Raw genomic sequence first — 22,411 nt, forward strand, 5'->3', positions numbered from 1 at the left:
AATGCAAACAAAAGTATGCACGACAAGTGACTGTTTGACCCACGTAATAATTTTTAGTATAATAGTATATTTGTCTGCAAACAACCTATTTGAACTTAAATAGTTCCACGGAAGACATTTTTATATGTCTATTTTTAACTTATACTTGAATACGTCTAAACTATGGTATCCTGAACATCCTGCAGACGTGTACAGCGAGCTGGCAGGTGCCTGGGTTGCCGGAGTGGCTGATACCGACCAGCATGTCGAGGTGGATATGGGGATGCCGTACAAGTTCACAGCCGTGCAGATCCAAGGCCGAGCTGACGCCGACGAATGGGTCACGACCTTCAAGATAATGTATTATGATGGTGCAAACGCCTCCTGGGTCACCTACAAGGCAGACTCTGGACAAGAGGTTGGGACGTAATACAACTGTAGAAAAATGTAGTTTTCGCTAACAACTGTACATTATAAAAGTATGTAGCAATATTGTCCAGCGTCACATTACCTGCACAATTTTTTTTCATGTGATGTGTAGCTGTATACATGAATTAAAAATAATGTTCAAATGCTTCAACTCTTAACTTTATTTGCAGCGTTTACATGTGCATTTTGAGTATCTGTAGTATTTGATATAAAACATTTTTTGTTTTACCGAATATTTTTTTAAGTTCACAAATTATTTCTCATTCAGGTCTTTGCTGGAAACACGGACCGCACGACCGTTGTAAAACATACCTTACAGCCTCCCGTTCTTAGCACGAAGATCAGGGTCAACCCTCAGGCCTGGCATTCCGCCAACATTTCCATGAGACTCGAGTTCAACGGATGCTCTCAAGCGGAACAGCTTTTCTGTCTGTTAAGTTTATATATTTCCACCAATGACATAAACTAAGAAAGTTTAACCACATTGTAAACATTCAACTTCTTTTATCAAATATTGTTAGTTGTTAAAACCATCAGTTTATAATTCATTCTGTGTTGTGTTCGGATACAATAAATCGATAGCCCTGAACACTTCAAACTTAGAACGGAGTTCAAATCGTTATCTTTAGAGTAAACATCTAAACATGCATATCCAGATTGAACAACACGTTCTATTTGTAAACTACTATGTAATATAACAATGAATGTGAATTGGAGTTAGCGCATTCTCTTGTAAGCGTTTGCCATGTGTGTCTGTGTTTCTATTACGCAGATGAAATAGTATTTCTACCATATTTATTCAGACGATGTGAGCTGCATGCGCTGTGAGACCGCGTATTACTGTGAAGGCGATGGTGTTCAGAAACCCTGCGGTCGTTGTTTAGGTAACGGAACCTGTGACCGGAACCCAGTGGAACACTCATTCGGTTTGGCCTCTGAATGCACAACCTGCCCGCCTGGATGGGTAATTCAACAGTTTCATCTTGTCTTATGCTATGTATTTGAACCGTTATTGCAATAGCATTTACAGATTCCCCTGTATATTAAGATACATCATTTGCAAAAAGTAATGATTTAAGGTATAAATAATGTTAATAATCAGATGATCTTATTTGTTTAAAAGATAAATAACAGACGACACAACTAAGATCAACACATTAAAAATAATAAGCTTTACCTATTTCAACATGGCGTATTGGATATGGCGTCTGCCTAACGACTGGGGGGCTCCGGAATCGATCAGCACTTTGGGATCATTCAGTAGACCCCCCCCCCCTCCCCTCACTTTGGGATCATTCAGTAGACCCCCCCCCCCTCCCCGCACTTTGGGATCATTCAGAAGACCCCCCTCCCGCACTTTGGGATCATTCAGTAGACCCCCCCCCCTCCCCGCACTTTGGGATCATTCAGTAGACCCCCCCTCCCCGCACTTTGGGATCATTCAGTAGACTCCCCCCATCCCCGCACTTTGGGATCATTCAGTAGATCCCCCCCCCTCCCCGCACTTAGGGATCATTCAGTAGATCCCCCCTCCCCGCACTTTGGGATCATTCAGTAGATCCCCCCTCCCCGCACTTTGGGATCAGTCAGTAGATCTCCCCCTCCCCGCACTTTGGGATCATTCAGTAGACCCCCCCTCCGCGCACTTTGGGATCATTCAGTAGACCCCCCCCATCCCCGCACTTTGGGATCATTCAGTAGATCCCCCTCCCCGCACTTTGAGATTATTCAGTAGATCCCCCCTCCCCGCACTTTGGGATCATTCAGTAGACCCCCCCCCCCATCCACGCACTTTGGGATCATTCAGTAGACCCCCCCCTCCCCGCACTTTGGGATCATTCAGTAGATCCCCCCTCCCCGCACTTTGGGATCATTCAGTAGATCCCCCCTGCCCGCACTTTGGGATCATTCAGTAGACCCCCCCCCTACCCGCACTTTAGGATCTTTCAGTAGACCCCCCCTCCCCGCACTTTGGGATCATTCAGTAGATCCCTCCTCCCCGCACTTTGGGATCATTCAGTAGACCCCCCTCCCCGCACTTTGGGATCATTCAGTAGATCCCCCCCTCCCCGCACTTTGGGATCATTCAGTAGACCCCCCCCTCCCCGCACTTTGGGATCATTCAGTAGACCCCTCCTCCCCGCACTTTGGGATCATTCAGTAGATCCCCCTCTCCCCGCACCTTGGGATCATTCAGTAGACCCCCCCCCTCCCCTCCCCGCACTTTGGGATCATTCAGTAGACCCCCCACCCCCACACAAAATTAAATAATTAATTAATTAAACAATAAATGCATCAATGACTACAAGTTTTACCCAGAAAACGGACTCAATATCGTTTTAATTAGCTTTACGATTTCAGTGCACTCCAGCTAAAATAAAGAAGACCACGTAGATAATCTGTGTAAACAAAGACCATAAATCTATACAACATGTACATGTATTTTACTTGATTGCAATACTAAGTTTTGAAAACAATTTATTCAAATTACATTTTAATTTATATATACGATTTTCAGATATGTTCTGACGGCTATGCCAAACCATGTGAGCTATACCACTATGCAGAATGTACCAACACCTCATGTCCAGGGTCGTGTACCCTTTGTGAAAAGGGGTACGCTTGCCACGCGGGTATCAGGACAAAATGCGAGGCGGGATCATATTCGGACGGAAACACAGGTTTTTCACTGCTCATACATTATTTTTTACATCAGTATGGAGAATACCTTCAACATTATTACATGCATTAGGGTTGTACAATTTATACAAGTAATACAAATGCTGACCCATGTAGTCGTATGAACCATTCATGGATAACATAGAATTAATGTGTGTGCTGGTAACCTTACACCGTATATGGCTGTTAGATGTTTATAATGATAATACAATATTCAAGAGATAACTGTTCTATGGAAGCTAATTGCGATTGCCTTAGCATGTTGATAGTTTCTAATGTTAGACAACACATGCTCCCTTTTAGCCATCGACCCTCTATATTTTAAGTTGATTGTTATGTCTGCAGAGCATTGTATTCCTTGTTTGGCGGGCACCTATCAGAACAATACTGGAGCAAGCTCGTGCATCACGTGTGACCCTGGTTACTATAGCGCCACGAGGAAAACCGTTTGTGATAGATGTGCCCCAGAGGAGTACACGGACGGGACATCCGGCTGTTTGCTGTGTCAGGACGCAGTTCAGTGTCCTTGTCTCAATGGAAACAAGTGCTACGACTACTCTTACTGCTACAATACAGGTATGTTCCTTCGTGTTAGACAATTTGTTTTTGCTTAATTTAAGGTAATATAGTAATTCAATAGGTGTGTTATGATCTTTTTGTAATGACGCGTTGCAGTAAACCTTGTAGTTGTTTGCTTATTTCAGTAATGAATTTTTCAAGCCCTTATGCATAGCTTAAAAACTATGAAAGTGTTGTGTATGTTGTACATTTTATTCCTTAGTGACGATTGTACCAAAAGGGTTTTATTAGAATAAAAATAAACTGTTCCAAATATATTCCACAAATGATTTTTGCACAGAATCTTTCACAGCAAAACTAAGCAGTAAACAAACTTATGAGAAAGTGATGTTCACGATACAAAAATAACGTCAATTATGTAGCTTCAAACCAACAAAAAAATTAGTGTTAATTACGATTCGAAATAACTGTGTAACTCCAGTTAAGAGAGATGGGCGTATAATTATGGATTTTAATATTAAAATGTAACGTACTTTTTATTAAAAAGGTTCGTTAAATCATGCCCTTATAGTTTTTCACTTAAAACGTGCGCCTCTTTCCGCGTGACTTTGCACTGTACGTAATTGTGTCTCGTCCCTTATTTAGATTTAATCATAAATATAATACATTCATTAACATATGAACACTTACATTTGTGATTTGCATTCACCGTAACATCATTTGCATGTGTCGTATTTATGTAAAGTTATTAGTAGTTGCATTGAAATAGTAAAATTCTTTGTACTAAGAATTCCATGTGATTAGTTACTGTATTAAAAACTGCATTGCGGACTCACCAACTCAACAAAGATAATATTTTGTCGCTCTCAAATTCAATATCATCGCCAGATGTACAATAACTCAGGTGTTTTGTATGGGTTTTGATTTGTTCTTCGTATGCGCGTATACTTTGTGTTAAAAAATAATAACCGTGAAATGCAATTATTGGATTTCAAAACTCTACTATTTGAACTTTGTAATCTCATCCTTTCCAGAATCTGGTGTATCAGTTAACATAATTGTGTTTTATATTTAGACGATTATGAGATTCTATTCGTTATTTGGTATTTGTTTGATTGAATTAAGTTGATGACATTAATTTTTAACGAGTTTGTCGATACTTTTTCCCCCTTTAGACGATTTTGGCAACTGATCAAATGTTAAAATAAACGAAGACGTGTGATCTATATTTATTTTTTTGAAATTTAGTGTTACTTATTTTGAATAAATACTTGTATTTGCTATTTGCTATACAAAATGCTTTATTTATTGAAGAAGGCTAACCGATGCAACTTTATATCTTCTATTTATGTGTTTAAATGAAATTGATACTGCGCCTTTTCAATCAAGGTGTACATCATAATATAAGTAGGTCCATGTATATTTACATGTTTGCAATTACTTGCAGGATCACGTGATTCTGGATGCGTGCCTTGCGGAGCTGGTCTTAAAGGAGACGGTGTTAACTGTACAGATATCGATGAGGTAGTTCAAGCCCATTTGTCTTTCATCTAACATGATTAAAACTAGCTCATTTCCATGAGACTTATGCCCTAAATTTCCGACGGAGGGGGTAGATTTGCGAAATTATTCTGCCGTTGATAATTTTTTGGTGCTCATTTAACACGGTAATATAAATATGTTTTTTGTTGGTCTAACAAAAAAAATTCCACAAATTAATGTGAACAACGGGTTCTTGTATTGTTTATAGTAAGTATTTTATAACTCTATGAAAAACACGATCGGCCAGTCATTGTATTTATCCGTATTGTTTACCCACTATATAACAACTTATTTTAGTAATTCAAAAACATGATGATGATGATGATGCTGATGCTGCTGCTGCTGATGATGATGATAATGATGATGATGATGATGATGATGATGATGATGATGATGATGATGATGATGATGATGATGATGATGATGATGATGATGTTTTTTGGATTTTTGTCTTTCGTCAAAAAGCTGCTTGAGTAACAAGTTTTTTACAAAGATAATAACCGGTTTGTCAGCTAACGCACATTGGTATGTAGGGTCATTGTTTAGAAATTAGTGGTGTTTTGAGACACATGTGGAATGTGGTACCATCCGTATGCTACAGAAATATGTATAGTTTTAAAACATCATAAATTTTATAGTCAGGTCTTACTCAGGCAGAAAGTGCAGAAATTGATATTTTGTGTTATTTCCAATTTAACCCATTTATGCCTAGCGTCTAGAAAAAAGCCTTGGCAAACAGCATTTACCCAGATGAGACGCCGCATGATGCTGCGTCTCATCAGGGTCTGCGCTGTTTGCTTAAAGGAATTTCTGTAAGAAATATTTTAAACATAGAAATAAATCCACTAAGTCCACTAGGCATTAATGGGTAATATCAGATCCGAAAACATTCAGAGAATATAATTACTTATTTAAAATAAAGTTCAAATCAATGAATAATATATAAATAAAAATTTCTTTTGAATTTCATCGTTTAAGATGTTCCTATAAATTCGATAGACAAAAAAAAACGATTTGTTTCTAGTGTTACAAGTACAAGCCCTGTTTCATGGACCGTTGCATCAACACTGAGCCCGGGTACCAATGTCTTGAGTGTCCCGAGGGATACACGGGAACCTATGAAGATGCGTACACCTGGGACAAGCACAGGCGGGTGTTCATCTATAAGAACCTCGAGAGGTCAAACTTTACCAACCAGACTTGCGAGGATATCAACGAGTGTGCGGTAAACAACGGCGGATGTGACCCATTGATGAAGTGTGTCAATACAATCGTGAGTAAAAATAATTTGTATTTGCAGTGTTTCGACTAAATATAAACATGAGGAATTCATCGACGCAACCAACTACAAACTCGTACAGTTACATGACATGAATGATTTATAATTTATGTTTTTACCATAAAAAATTAAGAAATCATACTAAATATCCCATTAAGGGGGCCTTTTCGCAAAAGTTTGTCAGTAAATGCTTTATCGGTAAAAATCAATAATAAAATTAAAGAAAGAAAAAAAGTGACCCTCAACAGGGCTCGAAACACTGACCCCTGGAGTAAACGTCTATCGCTTAGACCGCTCGGCCATCCATACTCATACAATGAGTGATGTATTTAAAACTTTATATATGCAATCCTCGTGGTATCACCAAATATAACGACAACAACCGAACTCTCCAAATTATACAATCGTTTCGCGTTGCGACGCTTTATAATTTTCTGGCTTTTAAATCGTCAAAAGATGCATATAATGGATATGTTAGAGCATGGTAAATGTTCAGTTTTACTGTTTCCTCACAAATATCATTACTGCAAAGAAAATTTGCGATTCTGAAACTTTTTTTATTTTGTCACTTTTCCAAAACGTGAAAAGGCCCCTTGAAGAAAAAGGAGGGGTGGTGTCATCTTTCAGTTAGTAAGTTTTGTCTGTTGTGTTATATTTGTTAAGCGATATTAAGACGAAATCGCGTGTTCAATTACTAATTATTCATTGACCTGTCTTTTATTTTTGTTTCTAGGGCAGTTACTACTGTAGTTTCTGTGCCTCGGGTTACATGGGGACCAACAAAAGCGGCTGTTACCTAGACAACTTCTGTATATCAAAAGCGCATACTTGTATACCGGAGGCTGACTGCGTGTACCTAGGACCAGCACAGTATAGATGCGTGGTTAGTGTGCTATGTGATTCGTTATATAACGGTCATTTTAATGCAACTAATATGATTGTGGAAATAAAGGTCGGTTTCTTTAAAAAAATATAAGCATCATTACCAACATTTTTTCAAAAGCAAAACTGTATGCAAGGTTACTCTGTCTTTTCGACAAGAATATACTAGTATATGGAAGATTATCCGCAAAAAAACATATCATCCTATTGTGTCACTTAATTTCAAGTTACTTATTCCGCAGTGCAAAGCCGGTTACGCCGGTCCAGGCAATTTGTGCGGACTAGATTCCGACAACGACGGCTTCCCGGATGTTGGAATCCCGTGTCTGGACTGGGGATGTAAACGGGTATACTTTATGTTTTGAAAAATAAAATTTTTTAATTTATGTCTAAGTTTAAGATATCCGATTTGATTGCGGTATGCAAATAATACAGAAAATTCTCGAACAAGTTCTTGTAAATAGAGTATGAAAATTTGTAAGCTTTCTGCTACAGGATATTTGCCGTATCATATCAAATAGCATGCAGGAAGACACCGATGGGGATTCGTTCGGTGACAATTGTGATGACGACGATGATAGTGACGGGCGATATGATTGGCTGGTGAGAAAACCCGTCATTGAATTACAACGAATGGTTTTAACTCTTATCTAAATTTATAAATTTCAAATTTATAATTCGATAATATATGACCGTTAATATAAAGTTGAGAGGACACAACCATGCGTAAAATTTAATAAAGGATTTAATATTAGTAATACAATTCACAAATTGAGTTATCCTGTTAAAATGTGTTATTCAACTCGGAATTTATGGAAAAGAAAGTTTGAAGACTGAGATAAAGGTGATATATTTTGTACAATATGAGACCTGTGCTCTGTTAAAAGAGGTTTTAATGCATGTGCGTAAAGTGCCGTCCCAGTCCGCACAGGCTAAGCAGGGACGACACTCTCCGCCTAAACTGGATTTTTTACTAAGAAGAGACTTTCTTTAAACAGAAAATATCATAAAAGCGGAAAGTGTCGTCCTTTATTAGCCTGTGCGGACTGTAAAGGCTAAACTTGGACGACACTTTACGCACATGCATTAAACCTCCTTTTCACAGAGCATGGCCCATTTAAATTTTGATTTAGGACTATGATGTTCACTTCCATATTTTGATACATTTGACATGCCTACATTAACCCATTTATGCCTAGCGTCTAGAAAAAAATGCCTTGGCAAACAGCGTAGACCCAGATGAGACGCCGCATGATGCGGCGTCTCATCAGGGTCTACGCTGTTTGCTTAAAGGAATTTTTGTTAGAAATATTCTGAATTTAGAAATAAATATACTAGACATTCCTAATTTTGGAAATAAATTAATCCAATTTATAAGAATGGGAGAGTCCACTAGGCATAAATGGGTTAATGATCTTATTCTATGCGGACAGGACAACTGTCAGTTTGTGTCCAATTTCAACCAAACTGATGCGGACGGTGACTGGGTGGGTGATGCTTGCGAAGATTGCCGCAACGTAAGCAACCCTTACCAGAAGGATGTGGACTTAAACGGTGTCGGTGACGCATGTGATCCATATAATGGTATGTTATTGGTTTGTTAATTTGTCTACAGTCATAAGAACAATTGCAAAACATACGTGATTAAAATAAGAAATGTCCTCTCTGAGTATGTAATGGTCTGTATGAATGTCGTATATTTGAGTGTATTTATATATCATGTTAAAATCAATGATGACAAACATATTAATGTTTCGCTAGACACTGACGGTGATGGAGTTCCCGATACCTCTGACAACTGCCCCAATATTTTTAACTCGGACCAGGCTGACTCAAATGACAACTTTGTGGGTGATGTTTGCGATGAATCTGGTACGACTAACATCGACAGGTACAGCTCCATACCAACAGAATTTATAATATTTCAATACCGTTACATGCCCTCTAAATGAAATTTTAACCCATTTATGCCTTGCGTCTAGAAAAAAGGCCTTGGCAAACAGCGTAGACCCAGATGAGACGCCGCATGATGCGGCGTCTCATCAGGGTCTGCGCTGTTTGCTTTTAAAAAAATCTGTAAGAAATATTCTAAATATAGATATAAATATACTAGACATCCCTAACTTTGGAAATAAATTAGTCCAATTTAGAAGGATGGGAGAGTCCACTAGGTATAAATGGGTTAATTCGCCGTATGCGTTATTTTATATCCAGAATATGAATTCCGTAAATATACGTTCACGTCAGCAGCGAAATATTATTGGTATGTAAGCATTAGGTTGTGTATGTATTGTAACCTAGTCCATATGATTAGGGTGTTACACGTGGAAAAAAGTGTTTGTTTGTTTAGAAATCTGTTAGTAATAAACAAAAACTCTCGCAACCAATATATCCTTATGTTTATTAGATGATTAATCAAAACCTATTGATATAACTTATAATATATTAATAAAGAAACACGGTCTTTTGTTTCATTTTAGAGATGGCGACAGTGTTACAGACAATGTCGACAACTGCCCCGATTATATGAATGCGGACCAAAGTAATATTGATGGCGTCGATGGAGGTAAGTATTTTTACATATGCTTGAAGAGATATTAACTTTTTTTGTTCAATCTTTTGGTAACGTGAGTGATAATATCCTTTGCGGAAATTTAAAACTTATTTTATATAAACGTTATATTCATATGTTCGAGCATGCGTGAACATACTTTTCGAATTTATGGACCAAGCCAATCAAAATAATCGATGAATTGCAGCTCTAGATTTGAGACACTGACTATGAATATGGTCAGCTAGATTAATTTAAAAGTACATGTTTTCATTGAGCCCTACTATTAACTAAACGTTATTGAAATATGCATAAATATATATACATAATGCATGGAAAACCAGGCGTATGAGGAGCTTTGTTGGATATACTGTGCATTGTGTTGACGTTACCACGTTTAAGGTGACATGTGCGATACTGACATTGATGGCGATGGTATCAACAACAGCATAGACACCTGTCCATATCTGAAAAACACCGACAATACAGACACCGATGGGAACGGCGTGGGGGACGCATGCGAGGGGGATACAGACGGCGACGGTATCGCCGACAAGAACGACACGTGCCCCTTCAACCCGACAATACAGACCACCTCGTTTAAGTCATATTTCACCGTGAACCTGGACCCGTCATTGACCACTGCAATGCCGAGGTGGCTTGTGAAAAATAATGGAGGGGAAATCATGCAGTTGGCACACACGGGAATGCCAACCATGTTGATTGGTAGGGAATGTTTGTAAAAGCCACGTGTTTCATTTTACGAGAACACAATACAAATATGTATTACGTGTTGTGCAAACCGAGACCTTTTTTTTAACTGAACACTTCATATTTTATAATAGAATATTTGTAAGAATACGAATTTCGTTTTGTGTTTTATTTTTGTTTTAGTAATCTGCATAGCTTGTTTATCATGGATTGAAATAGGTCGATGTAGAAGCTCTTCACCATTTATAATGATTTGTGTCAATCGACTTATCACAATTCATTGACAAGTTGTAACATATTAAATGCTTTAAATGCAATTATACCAATGCGTTATTGTACGTTTTTATTACTTTTAAGGAAAACAAAGGTACGGAGCCGTGGAATTCAAAGGTACCTGGTTTACAACGCAGTCCTCAGCAGACAAATATTTCGGGTTCGTGTTCGGCTATACGAACAACCGAAAGTTCTACGTCGTCATGTGGAAGGGAGTTCACTACAACTACAAGGATGGGGGTGATTCCACATACAAAGGCGGTATTCAGGGGGTGCATATTAAGGTGATTGTAATAAGCATTATGATTTACAGATATTGTTTCAAAGACTTTGTCAAATGATGAGTTGCTGTGGGGGTTTAGATAAACTTATAATTTCAGCGAATACAGCTTTCATAACCATGCCGTTTGCTCCAGTAACTATAACGGTAAACCTATGTGCGCGTGTGCATGGGTTTATTGTACAACTTGGAAATTCAATGACTAAAATAATGTGCATATTGATAAATATACAAATTAAAAGTGAAAAGTTAATTTTGATATTAAAGATTTATATGAAAAATTATTATTAACGCTTAAGCTTATCGACTCCTCGTACGGGCCCAATTCGACTTTAGCAGAGGCGCTTTGGCACAGCTACAGTACCCCTGGTATATCTACCATGATATGGCAGGACCCCAAGATGCAGGGTTGGCAGCCCAAAAAGTCCTACAGATGGTACCTTACACACTTGCCCACCACTGGATACATCAAGTATGTTATACAGGCCTACCACTGGATACATACAGTGTGTTATACAGGTTATACAGGCCCACCACTGGATACATACAGTATGGTATACAAGGCCAACCACAAGATACATACAGTAGGTTATACAAGCCCATCATTGGATACATACAGTATGCTATACAGGCCCACCACTGGATACATACAGTATGTTATACAGGCCCACCACTAGATACATACAGTGTGTTATACAGGCTAACCACTTGATACATTCAGTAAGTTATACAGGTTCACCACTGGATACATCAAGTATACTATACAGGCCCACCAGAAGAAACATGATGTGTGTGTAAATAGATGTTCACGCATATCCTTGCAACAAATAATAAAAGACGTGCACAGACAAGGCGGTTGCTTTCTGAATAATATTTGTTTCTAAGCGGGTAAAGTCCGCGGTATTTGATGTAAATTCTAAGCCATACCATGTATTAAATAAGCAAAAATTGAAGCCTTTTGCGTCCCATTTGAATTAGTCATTTGTGTTTTACATTAACTACATATTTGAAATGGGCCAATATAATTCAGACATTTTTTTTCTTCCTCAGTTTGAAGGTGTACCAAGGTACTACGCTGATGGCCGACTCTGAGGCCCTATACAACAGCGCTATTACTGGTGGCCGTCTGGGCGTGTTCCAGTTTGGCGAGTTCCCGATGATCTGGTCCAACCTGCGAGCCGACTGCCTCGAGCACACCAACCAGGGACTGTACATGAACGGCGTGGACAACTACGTGGAGCTGAATGATGCCATTGAACTCGGTCTAGAATATAGGCATGACATCATTTCACTGTTATACAGATATGAGTAGAGTGTTTTGAAAATTGCCGAATATGAACATCATGCAGATGACGAATATTTCTTTTGACAACGTTTATAACTTGAACAAACGCCAACGCGATTTTCATAATTTTAAGAGCACCATTTTCATGTTTCCCTGAACAATGATGTGAATTCTTTCTATAACTTATTTTGGTTTAGTAATATAAATTTGCTTCGCCTCCATCAAAACTCAAAATCTAGCTTTTACCATGAATCAATTTCATTTGCCGATTATACTTGTTTTTTTTTTTAGTTTTACCATTGAAGCATGGATATATTTAGACGCGGGATACACTTCCGGTCCGTACCCGGTGTTCTGCGCAGGCAGCGAGTTCATCTGCCTGTCTATAGTTGCCGGAAAGGTTGTTGGTGTCTATGGGAACTACACTGTGACGTCATTGCAGACACTCGAAGCTGCGCAGTGGTATGACGTCATCTTTCGGTACAGAATTGAGGGTGAGCTTTAACACAATACATTTAAATAAATGCACGTAAAATACGACACAGGATGGTGTAATGGTAACAATTGTTTAATATCAGGGTTATAATTAAATGCGTGTTTCATTTCTAAATAGAGTAGTGCCCTTACAGACACAGAATGTTTGCTGAAACGTTGCAGCAACTTTGCAGCAAATTTGCGGCAAACTTTTTTGTTTTCGAGAAGGTTTGCAAGAACTTTGCAGGACTTTGCGGCTAACTGCAAAGTTTCTGCAAAGTTGCAAGAACTTTGCGGCTAGCCGAAGAGTTTGCAAGAAGTTAGCAAGAAACTTTTTCAAAATATAAGTGTTGCAGGAACTTTACAAGAAACTTTTATTTAAAATATTGACATTGCAGGAACTTGCAAGAAACTTTGATATAATATTGATGTTGCAGGAACTTTGCCAAAATCTCCGTATTTTATGACAAAATGTTAATTCCCTACATGTAAATATTAGAATATGAACTGAGTTTGATCCTATCAATATTACTGTTGTAAAAACTCTCAACATTGGCTTACTATAGTAATAGTAGTTTTCTTAGTAAAAAATGGGCATACTTTCAACAAAATGCATCAGAGAGTTGCCTACTCTTGCCTGATTTAAATGTTAGGTCATGATTGTAAACAACTGCGCAAAATTACAAACAATAAAATATGTCAATGGACTAAATAATATTTCAAAGTAGCATTAGGACAAGAATGCAGAAGCTCTGGTGATTAGTATGATAGCTCTCCTTATTCTTTGAATAGTACGTAAAGTTAAATAGGGAAATAATATAAAAACATTAATTGTATGGTTAAGTATGTTTATTTAAAAGTGCAATCTTTTTAATTTTCATTGGTATGAACATGTATTTACAAAAATGAATTCATTAGCATTCCTTCCTTATTTTGGAGTTATTCTTCAGACGACAAAAGCACTGACAAAAGATGCTGGACGTTCGACTTCAGATGCTTGACGAATACTATTTTTTAGTAAAAAAGGGGGAATAACTCTTACAAATTCTTGACAGAGTTGTCGCCCCTATATAGGTCATTAAATTATAATGTGCATAAAGTTTCTAGTTGAAAGATTTAAGAATCCATCTAAGTTGAACATGGCCATTATAGTTACGCACTAAGGCAAAACAAGGGTAGATAACTTTATGAATACAGGTCACAGGGTTACCAGCCTTGCCACTATGTAGTGGACAGATGTCCTGGGTCCAAGTTTGAAGTGGATATATAGAATAATTTTTAATACAAAATTGACTTAAAGAAAAACTTAAATTTATCTAAATTTTGACCTCACACGTGCCACTGTATATTTCAACTTGTAACAGTAAATAATATACTAGTATATAATAGTACAATTTTCTGCCGTTATACCAGATTTACAAGTTTCCTCTTTAGCCAAGAATCTTAACAATTCACGCTGACTCAGATGGCAGATTGAAGACAATAGCTGCACTTATTTTCATGCAAACCTTCCCGCAAACAAAACAGTTTGCCGCAAAGTTGCAGCAAAGTTGCCGCAAAGTTGCAGCAAACATTCTGTTTCTGGAAGGGATCTCTTCTGATTGGTTCATTGCAGATTGTGAGTCAAATTTGAATGTGTTTACATGCATAGATGCACGCAGGACCTGTTACTGGTTTGAAGTGTAGTTTGAAAGCAATGTTTGGACTTTTTAAAGTTAAAGTTTTAACAATATCCTGAAATACTGACTTTGATGAACATTCTTAAACAATTAAGTAGAATGTGGAACTCAACATTTTGTGTGTCAACAAGTCTAAAGGAGGAATTCAGTGAGTCTTTTCGAAATGCTTTGAACTATTAAACAGGTTTGTATTGTTTTTCTTATAATGTTAAGTTTAATTTAATGATATTGTTTAAAAGTTTCAAATACCTGTTTTGGTGGGTGATTTACATTTAAAGTAAATGATGAAACAAATTATCTTTGCAGTACGTCACATAAAAGACATATTAAGTCAGTCAAAGGTATCTCTATCTTAAAAAAACATCATAGTTGTAACAACCAATTGCTTAATCAGTGACCAAATGAAATGGCAATGTAACCAATACTTAGATTTATTTATGAGTAAGTACTCTGCCACGAAATGTTAAGCCTTTTTTTTCACTTACATATATAAGAAAGCCATTGATATCGCTTAAAGGGTGTAAATCAAAAAGTTAATATAATATAGTTTGTAACTTAATCAAAATTATACAATAGTCAATCAAACACGAAACCTTTCTGTTTCGTTTTGTGTTTGGTGAAGCATTCATATGACATTTCTAACATTTAAAAAAGAAAACTATATATTTGTATGCTTGCAATTTCATTTACAGAAAATTCACCATGTGACAACTTTGCAAGAACTTTGCGGCAACTTTGCAAGAACTTTGCGGCAACTTTGCAAGAACTTTGCGGCAAAAATACTGCAAAGTCCCGTATGCAAATAAAGTTTGCAAAAACTTTGCGGCATCTCTGCAGCAACTTTGCAGCAAAGTTACCGCAAACTCCCATATGAAATCAAGTTTGCAGGAACATTGCAATAACTTTGCGGCAAATTTGCAGCAGCAAACTTTTACCATGCAAATTAAGTTTGCGGCAAAGTTGCTGCAAACCCATATGCAAATGAAATTTGCGGCAAAGTTCGCAAGAAAGCATGTTTGAGGCAACTTTGCTGCAAATTAGCAAGAACAGTTTGCAGGAGGCCTGTTTTTTCGGTAAGGGTATAGACTAACGTCAAATTTATTAATCTTGCTTTAATTCATATTTAAATTTATTCCATTACAGACGAGGAGCTGACTATATTCATAGACAGTGTCTCAAGCAATACAGCAAGCAATGTGATGAAGTATAATTTGGTAAATGTTTGAGTTGTTCTGTAAAATGAACGTTATGCCATTAAGAGGCCTGTTAGTAATAAGGTAATTATAAACATATGTTTAAATATTCACTCGATTGCTCCAAACAGTTAAAGGGGCCTTTTCACGGTTTGGTTAATTGACAAAATTGAAAAAAAGTTGTTTCATATTCGCAAATTTTCGATTTAGATTTGATATTTGTGAGGAAACCGTGATACTGAACATTTACCGTGCTCTAAAATAGCCTGTATATGCAATTTTTGACGATTTAAAAACCTGAAAATTATAAAGCGTTGCAACTCGAAACGATTTAATAATTTGGAGAGTTCTGTTGTTGTCGTTACATTTTGTGAAACTACTAGGATCGCGTATATGAAGTATAAAATACATCTTCAATTGCATAAGGAAGGATGGTCGAGTGGTCTAAGGCGTAGGCTTTTTGCTCCAATACTCCAGGAGTCGGTGGTTCGAGTCCTGCTGAGGGTTATCTTTTTTTCTTTTTTTTTTAAATTGTATTCTTGATTTTTTACTGGAGCTTTTGAGGTCCAATGTTTACATTTATCAAAATAAAGCATTTAATGACAAACTTGAAAACATGCCAAAATCTATGAAAAGGCCCCTTTAAGTCCAAGTCTAAGGTTGCTTATCTTTTGTATATATACTTATCACTTATACGTGATATTAATAATAACAAGCGGATTAAAGACTCTCCGTCGCTCACCTGAAAACTTAAGTTACAAAACTTATTGAAGCAGAATTTCATGGATTTTGTGATTTTTGTATTACAAATGCGTCGTCTAAGATTGCTTTATAGCCTGAAACTATATATTATGAACGTGGCTAAGATATCGTTAGAACAAATGTTCGAGCATGTTTCATGCCCATGTGACTTTCAATCAACGTGTTCAAATACTTTTTAAAATAGCCATAAAAGACAAACAGCCCCATCCCCTTGTAGCTATGTTTTAAAATGGACCGGAACTATTTTCAAACATGACCATTATATTAGTGCTCTTAGCAGTAAGCAAGTTCCAGATCATTGGACAAAACATGTAACTTGAATATTGTTTACTGGGTAACTTCATAAGGGAAACTGTCCCGCCCTATGGCTAACAGGAACAATTTTCCAACTCGTATGCGATATCATTAAAACAAAGTTTCACGAAGAGTAGAAAAAAAGAGGTCTATAGTGTTTTGAAGGTTCAATTAGACATAAGACCCCTGGCGGTCTTTTTATCGAAAGACTTTAACATTTTTTGAACTCATGCCGCGTTATCAAGTGTTCTCACCAAGTTTAATGAAATCGGACAAAACATTCGAATTCAAGACTGTTCATAGGGATTCACAATTGCCATATAAGGAACACTGCCCTGTCCTATGGCTGATCGCTTTTTTATCGGACCGGAATCATTTGACAACTAAGCGATTATACTATTGTAACAAATCTTCTGAGAAAGTTTCTGAAAAACTTGACAACAAGTATCACTTTTAGAAGTTTCGCAAGCTTTTTCTATGATATAACATAGTGACCTAGATTTTGACCCCACCGGAACACAGTTTCAAATTCGGTAAAGAAATCGTGAGGACAAACATTCCAACCAACTTTCTTGACCATTAGGCAAAGAATGTGGCCTCTGTGTGTTCACAAATTTAATGTTGACGACGCTTTACGGAAGACGGAGAACTGGGGAAGACAATCCTAACATTGATAATGCTGTGTTCAGGTGAGCTTAAAAGCAACTTACTGATAAAAAATTCGGACAGACCTGTTAAATTACAATTAACAGATTTTAAAGTTACCGTTTCACCTTTTGGTAAATTGACAAAAATTGAAAAATGTGTTTCAATTTTCGTTGTAGTTATTAGATTTGCGATTAAACAGTTACACTGAACATTTACTATGCTCTAAAATATCCATAATATGCATCTTTTGACGATTTAAAGGCATCTTATCACGTTTTGGTAAATTGAGAAAATAAAAAAAAAATGTTTCAGATGCTCAAATTTTTGTTGTACTAGTGATATTTGTGAAGAAACAGTAATACTGAATATTAACCATGCTCAAAAATATCCATTTTATGCATCTTTTTACGATTTAAAAAACCTGAAAATTATTAAGCTTTGCAACGCGAAACGATTTAATAATTTGGAGAGTTTTGTTGTTGTCGTTCAATTTTGTGACACAACGAGTATTGTTATATATTTATTTAAGTATAAAATGCAACAATCATAGCATTAGCACGGATGGCCGAGTGGTCTTTGCGATTTACTTTTACTCCATGGGGTCAGTGGTTCAAGCCCAGTTGAATGTTACATTTTTTTTTCTTTCTTTAATTGTATTATTTTCTTTTTTACTAGAGCTTTTAAGATCCAATTTTTACAATTATCAATATAAAGCATTAATGACAAACTTCAATACATGACAACGTCTGTGCAAAGGCATCTTTACATACCTTAAAATTACTACGCGTTTCAAACGCAAAACGATTGAATAATGTGGAGAGTTCTGTTGCTATCTTTATAGTTTGTGACATTACGAGCTTAAATAAATTATAACATGCACTGTTGGTGTATGAGCACGGACGGTGAAGTGGTTTAAGTACTTGACTATTACTCCAAGGGTCAGCGGTTCGAGCACTGTTGGGGATTACTTATTTCTTTCTGATTTTTTTACACTGGAGCTTTTCAGTACCAATTTTTACAGTTATCAAATGAAAGCATTGAATGACAAAATTCAAAACATGCCAAAAGCTGTAAAACGTTCCCTTAAATATGGTTATCAACAGAATTAAAAGCTTTATGAAAAATTCACATAAGCTTGCATATTTAAAAAAAGATTAATAAGTGTATGTGTTCTCATTGTTATAATATATATATAAAGGATTATGAAATAAATTATTAATTGTAATATATTTTTGTACACGAAAATTGTTTCGACAGAATAATATCAATGAAATTAATGAAAACGTGAACATTAATAATGTGTAGCCATAATGGGTCCATCAGGTCAGCCCTTAAATCAAGAACGTTGAAATACGTAAATTTGAGAAAACATGTTGGAAGGCAAAAGGATTAGAAAATAATAAATATATATTTAAAAATCTGTGTTTTACAATATAGACGGTTGAAGCGGAATCATCGAACCTGACGATGTTCATTGGACGAGATTCAAGGAATTATTTCAGGGGAACAATAGATGAAGTAAGTGAATTGCAAACCAAATACCACTGTTTACACTGATAATAATTTTGTAGAAATTGGTATAGTGAAATGTTGGGCTCCATTGCACACATTTGTCATTAGAGAATGGCGAGTGTGGGGAAAACAATAGGAAGGTCATCTATCCGATTATTGTGACGAGAGAAGAGTGAAGGTCAGTAATCCGTTTACTGGGAAAAGTCATACGATGATGTTTAAATTAAGTTTATTTGTGTTACAAATCAGGAGTGTTTTTTAATAATATTTCGATGGGCTTAAATGTTTAAGGTTAATATACACAATATTATAGAAAATGACATTCGATTGATTGTGAAATTTCTAGAAAATGCAAAATAACCAACTACTGGCTTCTTTAGGTACGAATATACAACGAAGGTTTGCAAGACGATGAGATAGAGGAGCACGTGGCGATGGCGTCCGTGGAACGTCCGGTCCTCAAGGCGTACAACGTCCTGCATTTTCGGATGGAGGACTCGATGAACTCTACGAATCTGGTGAACTCGGGCAAACTCAAGGAACTTACGGCCATCAGGAATGGGGGCGTATTTGTCACGGTATGCATTGTGGATAATGGCTTGCAGTTAAGGAGGGGGCCTTAATTCCATTCCAATCTTAGTGTTATAATTCTTATTATTTGCTCACTAATAACAATACAACTATTTGTTTAAATAAAATCTTTAGAAATATTATTCATATATATGCAGACCGAATAGTACTATTGTTGTGATTAAAAAAAAAAGATTTAGCTCAAGAAAACCACTAATTTGTCATATAATATAACAATAGTGTTAATTGCCGTTTTTGAAGACATCGCATACGTTCTTTTTTGAGTCTATGACACATTTTTTTAAAATGTTGTGGTGTTGTGCAAACACGAGAACAAATGCCCTTTAACTCGAAACTTAACAATATATATATGTGATAGGGATGTCAACGAATATCCGAATATTCGGTCCCGGACCGAATATTTGGATACTGTTTTCCGAATCGAATATTCGGAATAAAAAATAAAAAATCGAGTAATATCAAAGACTTTGTATTCGTAAAATTTGCTTCAAACATTGTCAAAAAAGTTGTTCCTCGTGTCATAATGTTTATTCCGGTAGGCGCGTTAATGCGTCGCTATGGTGATGACAGTATACCGGTCATAAATCCCGCTAACAAAGCCAGACATTATGATAGGTGCAAATCGCGTCGGCAATCAAAACACCGACCTGCACTTGATCCAATGACTCGAATTACATTTAAAATTATCAAAGATTAAATTAGTAAAGGAAAAGCCAACTTTGTGTAAAAGCAAATAAGACCGTATGGCAATTAAAACACCGACCCGTATTGATCTAATAACTCGAATTACATTTAAAATGATCAAAGATTAAATGAGTAAAGAAAGAGCCGACTTGGTGTGAAAAACAAAACAGATCGTATGGTTATAATCACGTTGTCCAATCAAAAAAGCTTTTAGAAAATAATTTACTCAACCTCTAATGAGTATTTGCGTATCGTATGGTCCAAACATTAATTAATTACTCAATATTCAATCAGGTATTATACTTAAAGAAATGTTTTTGGTATTTCACCCTCATTTAATTGAAAATATAATTGCTACACGCATAAAGTAAATATCTGTCCAAGCAAAATGCCACCTACGCCTTCCGCTGCTTGGAAGTATTTCACGACATCATCCGATAAGAAGTCGCCGATCCAAGTGTCTTTTAAAAGTGGCAACTTTAAAAGACTGACTGTTTAGTCTGTTAAACAGGTTCAAAGTGGGTTGTGGCTATGTACATACTAAGTAATTCGTTTAAGTTCAGCTTTAATTATATGTAGATCTAACTGTTTTGTCATGTAATTATTTTGTCGTCATGAATTATTATGTTTCTCGTTCTATTGTTGATGTACGATATTAATAGTTTAAAAACAGTTTTTGTCATTCAATTTTAACAATAAAAAGTAATCAACAACATCAGCTTCGAATAAACGACGGCAACGCTGTGTCAATATTTAAACACTTCCGGTGAACTTTCGGTAAAAACGAAAGTAGAATTCATGGAGTAATGGTACGGTAAACAAAGTTGACTTTTTTCCAACAGATGTTGACCGAATATCCGAATATTCGTTCGGAAGGGTGACCGAATATTCGAATACCGAAATCGGTATTCGTTGCCATCCCTAATATGTGATGATTATTACTTACGCCAGATTAACCATTATGGTGTAATAGTGTGCCGTTTTTACAACTAACTCAGTATATTTGCTGATGCGATTATTGAAAAACAAATAGGAAGGAATGCTGTTCATGGTAGTGATGTTAACCCATTTATGCCTAGCGTCTTGAAAAAAGGCCTGGGCAAACACCGTAGACTCAGATGAGACGCCGTATGATGCGGCGTCTCATCAGGTTCTTCGATGTTAGCTTAAAAAAAATCTGTAAAAAATATTCTAAATATAGAAATAAATATACTAGAAATCCCTTATTTTGGAAATAAATTGATCCAATTTAGAAGGATGGGAAAGTCCACTTGGCATAAATGGGTTAAGATTGCTCTTCTCTTGGTACAGCATGACGTTCACTTTATATTGCAACAGACGATTTATCGCTGAAATTCAAACTCCCTGTTAATGACGATATATTTACGCGCAATATCAATTTTTATTTCAATAATGTTTTAGCCTGTAAATGATTATTAAATACAAATATATTGATCTTTTAAATGTTAACCGTGTACTTTTTGCAGAGCTATGAGCAGTTCAAGCAATTCAGGATCGGCTATCCAAACAATCGTTAGAGACAAGAATGGTGATCAATGATCGATTTGATAGCGAAAAATACTTATTGAATTCTCTCTCATTTACTGGTGTTAACTCATTTTCTTAAGTCTGAGAAAGTATATTTTATTTAGCATTTATTTCTTTGCTTATTTTTAAAATTATTATTTTACGTTGTATTTTGATGAACGCTATATATGTATTTGTCATGTTGGTGAAGGACTTGTTAATGTTATTTCAATGCCATACACGTTTCTACGACGAATTTGCGGTAGAGATACATGCGTGATTGTATGTAAATCATAAGAACAGTTTGCTGCATGACGAAACGAGAAGAGCGAAAATGTTAAAAGACTAGATGTTTGCCGTAAAAAAATATTTGCACAGTTTACCGGTTCTTTTGGACCTTTAAATACTCCTTAATTATTAACATAATCCTTCTTTTGTAGAAAATATTTATGAAAGGGTTCTAATAGTTTTCTCTATGCAATACTAAAACAACATAACTTCGTATTATATTTAGTGTTTACTGTTTGCTAATAAACATTCTTTGTGAAAAAAGTCTGCCCTTGTATTGTTTACCATGTTTATGTTTTACATGTAACATTTGCTAACTACACTACAGTGGCACAGTTTACAAAAGTTGC

The 22,411-nt window shown here is 36.3% G+C and overlaps 1 protein-coding gene across 1 annotated transcript; it reads left to right on the plus strand.

Moving 5' to 3' along the window:
* The first annotated feature begins 284 nt into the window (after nt 1-284).
* LOC127868321 (cartilage oligomeric matrix protein-like) lies at nt 285-22,326 on the plus strand. The gene is made up of 23 exons (XM_052409970.1): nt 285-397; nt 677-836; nt 1,212-1,372; nt 2,927-3,089; nt 3,433-3,663; nt 5,054-5,130; nt 6,173-6,421; nt 7,161-7,310; nt 7,552-7,656; nt 7,805-7,912; nt 8,743-8,893; nt 9,071-9,200; nt 9,790-9,875; nt 10,263-10,586; nt 10,929-11,128; nt 11,424-11,596; nt 12,175-12,399; nt 12,701-12,903; nt 15,706-15,776; nt 18,897-18,977; nt 19,352-19,549; nt 21,734-21,833; nt 21,880-22,326. The coding sequence occupies exons 1-22, from the start codon at nt 338-340 to the stop codon at nt 21,782-21,784; spliced, it is 3,357 nt and encodes a 1,118-aa protein (XP_052265930.1). The 5' UTR covers nt 285-337; the 3' UTR covers nt 21,785-21,833; nt 21,880-22,326.
* Nucleotides 22,327-22,411: the final 85 nt, after the last annotated feature.

The sequence above is a fragment of the Dreissena polymorpha genome, chromosome 2 (genome assembly GCF_020536995.1).
Source record: "Dreissena polymorpha isolate Duluth1 chromosome 2, UMN_Dpol_1.0, whole genome shotgun sequence".
Lineage (NCBI taxonomy): Eukaryota > Metazoa > Mollusca > Bivalvia > Myida > Dreissenidae > Dreissena > Dreissena polymorpha.